Raw genomic sequence first — 6,211 nt, forward strand, 5'->3', positions numbered from 1 at the left:
GGATCCAGTAATGGGAACCCACCAGAGAGATGTCCCCATCCTCTGTATTCCCGGGATTCCACACAGGAAGATCACACCTTCCCCCACCATCATCAGGTAGGTGGATAGAATGTAACAGGACTTAAAACTACAATGGAAACTCGGATTGCGAGTAACGCGGTTAATGAGCGTTTCGGAATATGAGCACTGTATTTAAAAAAAAATCCTAACTCGGTTTGTGAGCAGGATTCAGGCCAAAGCAGTGTGTGCAGTACAGCGTTTGGCCTGAGGTGGGGGGGGGGGGGTCGAAGCCAAGCAGAGACGATCGGCGCCGTTCGGAAATGCTTGGAAAGACACAGAAATACTCAGTTTCCGAGGTTTGCATAGGTCAGCCGAGCTGTCCGTTGGGCTTTACTGCCGTTTCCAGCGCCCCCCCCCTGCCCCTGGCTACATGCATTATTGCATGCCATTGAAGTCAATACGGAACAAATTATTTTAGTTTCCATTGACTTCAATGGGGAAACTCGCTTTGATATCCGAATACTTAGGAACGGATTATACTCGTAGTCTGAGGTTCTACTGTACTTTAAACATGATCTTCTATTCCTTCTCTTTTGTTATTGGTGGTTGTTTATTTGTTGTTTATTGTTTATTTAGGATGAAGAACTGGCAGACGTGAAAGTTGAGGTTACAGAGGAAGAAGAGACATATGTGAGTTCCAATCATCAGCCTACAGAGGAGGTCGGGGTGATGGAGTCGCCTATAGAGAAGCGGTCTTCTCCAGGAATCAGCACAGGTAAATAGTCATCATAGCGCCCCTTTATTATCACACCATTGTCCAGTTGTCAGCGCCGCAATAGTTTGACAGACAATCACTCCCTCAAACAACACTGCGCCCAACTTAATTTTTTCTATCATTTTTATTTTGAGACAGATAAAGCTTTGTTGGACTATATTTAATAGCCACTGGGTTCTTATTTTTTTATTATTTTATTAAGGTAAAAGGACCACAAATTTTCAAAGTTTTCTTTACTTTTTAACCACTTAAGGACCGAGCCTATTTTTTACACTTGGGGGCAGATCCACAAAGATCTGCCCCGGCGCAGCGTATCTGAGATACGCTACGCCGTCTTAACTTACTTTTTTTGGTTCGAATCCTGAACAAATTTGCGCCGTAAGTTACGGCGGCGTAGCTGCACTCCCTTAAAAATGGACTCAACCCAACAGACCCCATTGATAACTAGGCTTTGGCCACACGAACTGTAGAAGCAGATCTGATCATTGGAGCCTTCAAAATTAACTCAACCCAACAGTCTCGTGGCGTAACGGTGCCTAATTCAAATCGGCGAGTAGGGGGGCGTGTTTCATTTAAATGAAGCGCGTCCCCGCGCCGAACGAACTGCGCATGTGCCGTCCCTAAATTTCCCGCCGTGCATTGCGCTAAATGACGTCACAAGGACGTCATTGTTTTGACTTGGACGGAAATTACGTCCATCCCGATTCACGGACGACTTACGCAAACGAAAAAAAATTAATTAAATTAGACGCAGGAACGACGGCCATACTTAACATAGCAGGTTTAACTATACGCCACGAAACAGCAGCTTTAACTATACGCCGGAAAGAGACGACTTAAAAGAATGCTACGGCCGCTCATACGTTCGTGGATTGTCGGAAATAGCTAATTTGCATACTCGAATCGGATTACGATGGGAACGCCACCCAGCGGACGCCGAAGAATTGCATCTTAGATCCGAAGGCGTACGAAGACGTACACCTGTCCGATCTAACCCAGATGCCGTCGTATCTTGTTTTGAGGATTCAAAACAACGATACGACGCGAGAAATTTGAAAGTACGTCGGCGTATCAGTAGATACGCCGGCGTACTCGCTTTGTGGATCTGCCCCTTGGTGTTTACAAGTTAAAATCTTTTTTTTTTTGCTAGAAAATTACTTAGAGCCCCCAAACATTATATACCGTATATACTCGAGTATAAGCCGACCGAATATAAGCCGAGGCACCTAATTTTACCACAAAAAAATGGGAAAACTTCTTGACTCGAGTATAAGCCTAGGGTGTCCATCTGCATGCCTCACTTTGTCCATGTGCATGCCTCACTGTGCCCATGCCTCACTCTGCCTCACTGTGCCCATGCCTCACTGTGTCCATGACTAGACTTAAAGTTTAACATGGGAGTATATAGAAGGGGTGCCCGGGTTTGACAAATCTGTGCTCCCCAGCTGTAGGTCCCCCGGACAGAAAACTTTGCACACTTGTAGAGAAAAACTGTGACTATATGTGTGCCAAGTTTGGGGTCCTACGGCCAGCCGGTACCGGGTCCCCAAAAGCCCGGAGATCAGGTGTAAAAAGGTGACTCGAGTATAAGCCGAGGGGGGCATTTTCAGCACACAAAAAATGTGCTGAAAAACTCGGCTTATACTCGAGTATATACAGTATATATTTTTTAGACACCCTAGAGAATAAAATCACAGTTGTTTGCAATACTTTATCACACTGTATTTGTGCAGAGGTCTTACAAGCGTTATGGAGCAGAGCGGGGGGGCCATCTTTCCCTCACTCAGCATCCAGCCTGTGAGGGAAGAGGACCCGATCGTCTCTGCCGCTACCGATGGCTCCAGTAAGCGGTGGAGACTCGCGCCAAATCCGCTGCGGAGACCACTTTTATCTGAAGCCGCTCTCGAAGAGGATACCGGGGTTATGGTAGCTATCTGCTGCCATAACAACAGTATTCCTTTTCAAACAGCCGACGTACAACTGCAGTAGGTGGTCCTTAAGGCGGAGTTCCACCCTAAAGTGGAACTTCTGCTAGTCGGATTCCTCCCCCCTCCGGTGCCACAATTGGCACCTTTCGGGGGGAGGGGGGGACAGGATACCTGTCTTTGAGGAGGAGATACTGTACACCATATGAAAGGTCCATCTCCATTCCTCAATATAACGTCATGTTCCCAACAAATGAGGAGGAGATACTGTACACCATATGAAAGGTCCTTCTCCATTCCTCAATATAACGTCATGTTCCCAACAAATGAGGAGGAGATACTGTAAACCATATGAAAGGTCCATCTCCATTCCTCAATATAACGTCATGTTCCCAACAAATGAGGAGGAGATACTGTAAACCATATGAAAGGTCCGAATCCATTCCTCAATATAACGTCATGTTCCCAACAAATGCGTTTAGTAAGGAAAAAAATTGAGGAGACTTAGAGGATGACCATAACCACATCGTCGATGTATCTACTCCACAACTAAATGTTGCATATAAAGGGTCCATCTCCATTCCTCACTATAACGTCATGTTCCCAACAAATGAGGAGGAGATACTGTACACCATATGAAAGGTCCATCTCCATTCCTCACTATAACGTCATGTTCCCAACAAATGAGGAGGAGATACTGTACACCATATGAAAGGTCCATCTCCATTCCTCAATATAACATCATGTTCCCAACAAATGAGGAGGAGATACTGTACACCATATGAAAGGTCCATCTTCATTCCTCAATATAATGTCATGTTCCCAACAAATGCGTTTAGTAAGGAAAAAAATTGAGGAGACTTAGAGGATGACCATAACCACATCGTCAATGTATCTACTCCACAGCTAAATGTTCCATATAAAGGGTCCATCTCCATTCCTCACTATAACGTCATGTTCCCAACAAATGAGGAGGAGATACTGTACACCATATGAAAGGTCCATCTCCATTCCTCACTATAACGTCATGTTCCCAACAAATGAGGAGGAGATACTGTACACCATATGAAAGGTCCATCTCCATTCCTCAATATAACATCATGTTCCCAACAAATGAGGAGGAGATACTGTACACCATATGAAAGGTCCATCTTCATTCCTCAATATAATGTCATGTTCCCAACAAATGCGTTTAGTAAGGAAAAAAATTGAGGAGACTTAGAGGATGACCATAACCACATCGTCGATGTATCTACTCCACAGCTAAATGTTCCATATAAAGGGTCCATCTCCATTCCTCACTATAACGTCATGTTCCCAACAAATGAGGAGGAGATACTGTACACCATACATGATATGAAGACTACTTGCAATATTTATTTAATATCTCTTTCAACAGATGGACACAATGTTCGGAATTCTGAGGGACGTTTTCTTTTATCTCCATCTTGTAATGTAGAAGATCTTGTCCTCACACAATATTCTCCGGTAGTCCATTCCGTTATTTATAATATATATCACAGGCCTGACCATCTGAAGCAATCCATGGATCCCTCTAATCCTGAGGAATCTTCACATTCTGTGACTCCGGAAATCCATCTAAAGTCTCAGAGTACGGAAGGATCTACAGGTCTCTCCGACCCCCAGGAATCCTCTTTAAGCCGCGCTGGGGAGAGTTTATTTTCATGTACCGTGTGTGGGAATTCTTTCACCGAACTTGGAGAACTTTTTATGCACCAGAGAATTCACAGGGGTAAAAGTGGTAAACGTTCTTTCTCGTGCTCGGAGTGCGGGAAAGTGTTCAATCAGGAAAGATTTCTTCTAAGACACAATTTAACTCATACGGGTGAGCGTCCGTTCTCCTGCGCAGAGTGCGGGAGAAGTTTTAGTCTAAAAGAAAACCTTCATAGACACCAAAGAGTTCATACAGGGGAGCGTCCTTTTTCATGCTCAGAGTGCGGGAGATGTTTTAGTGAAAAAAATAACCTACTCAGGCACCAGAGAATTCACACCGGTGAGCGTCCCTTTTCATGTTCAGAGTGCGGGTATTCCTTCACCGCGAAGGGAGACCTTGTTAATCACCAAAGAAGTCACACGGGTGAGCGCCCTTATTCTTGTTCAGTGTGTGGGAAATCTTTTATTCTGAGTACTACACTTAGTAGACATCAGAAAACGCACACAGGTGTGCGACCTTATTCGTGTTCAGTGTGCGGGAAAACCTTTAGTGAAAAACATGCTCTTCTTAAACACGACACAAGTCACAATCATGAACATCCTCTTTCATGTTAATGTAGCACCCTGGTGTTAGGCAGGGTTACTAACAAATTTTGCTTGCTAGGTGGTAACCAGCCTTGCTTGGGAGATCCACGGACCTTTTTCTAAATCTGGGTTTAATGCACCTCTCTCTTTTGTCACTAGGTGGCATTGTTAGCTGTGGCATTAGAATGACAAGGGCTTAGTAAATCCAGACTAGGAGTGAATGGGTTGTCTCAGCCAATTGCCAGGGGTTTCTTTGCCCTTGGCCTGCTGAGAACACCCTGGTGTTAGGCCGGGTTACTAACAAATTTAGTTTGCTAGGTGGTAACCAGCCTTGCTTATTGTTAGGGAGATCCACTGACCTTTTCCTAAATCTGGGTTTGATGCACCTCTCTCGTCTTTAGGCGGTCTGAGGCCTAAAGCTCCTGGCTGCTAGGCCAGAAGCCTGAGGCCTATCCGGGAGTACCTGGCTGCTAGGCGGTCTAAGGCCTAAAGCTCCTGGTTGCTAGGCCAGAAGCCTGAGGCCTATCTGGGAGTACCTGGCTGCTAGGCGGTCTAAGGCCTAAAGCTCCTGGCTGCTAGGCCAGAAGCCTGAGGCCTATCTGGGAGTACCTGGCTGCTAGGCGGTCTGGGGCCTAAAGGTCCTGGCTGCTAGGCCAGAAGCCTGAGGTTTATCCGGTAGTACCTGGCTGCTAGGCGGTCTGGAGCCTAAAGGTCCTGGCTGCTAGGCCAGAAGCCTGAGGCCTATCCGGGAGTACCTGGCTGCTAGGCGGTCTGGGGCCTAAAGGTCCTGGCTTCTAGGCTAGAAGCCTGAGGCCTATCCGGGAGTACAATGAAACCTCGGATTGCGAGTTAACGAGCGTTTCCCAATACGAGCACTTTTTTTTTTTTTAATCCTACTTGGTTTGTGAGTGTTGTCTCGCAAAACGAGCAGGATTCAAGCCACAGCAGTGTGCAGTACCGCATTTGGCCTGAGGAGCGGGGGCCCCCGTTCAGAAATACTCTGAAAAACTTGGAAATACTCAGTTCCCAAGGTTTTCCGAGTTCAACCGAGCTGTCCCCGAGCCTTTCTGAGGCTTTCCGGTGCCCCCCCACCTCTGGCCACATGCGGTATTGCATGCCATAGAAGTCAATGCAAAACAAATTATTTTCGTTTCCATTGACTTCAGTGGGGAAACTCGCTTTGATATGCGAGTGCTTTGGATTACGAGCATTCTCCTGGAACGGATTATACTCTTAATCCAAGGTTCCACTG

The 6,211-nt window shown here is 46.0% G+C and overlaps 1 protein-coding gene across 1 annotated transcript; it reads left to right on the forward strand.

Moving 5' to 3' along the window:
- The first annotated feature begins 60 nt into the window (after positions 1-60).
- LOC120910168 (gastrula zinc finger protein XlCGF7.1-like) lies at positions 61-5,812 on the forward strand. The gene is made up of 3 exons (XM_040322050.1): positions 61-96; positions 637-775; positions 4,100-5,812. The coding sequence occupies exons 2-3, from the start codon at positions 730-732 to the stop codon at positions 4,987-4,989; spliced, it is 936 nt and encodes a 311-aa protein (XP_040177984.1). The 5' UTR covers positions 61-96; positions 637-729; the 3' UTR covers positions 4,990-5,812.
- Positions 5,813-6,211: the final 399 nt, after the last annotated feature.

The sequence above is a fragment of the Rana temporaria genome, chromosome 8 (assembly GCF_905171775.1).
Source record: "Rana temporaria chromosome 8, aRanTem1.1, whole genome shotgun sequence".
In the NCBI taxonomy this organism is placed as follows: Eukaryota; Metazoa; Chordata; class Amphibia; order Anura; family Ranidae; genus Rana; species Rana temporaria.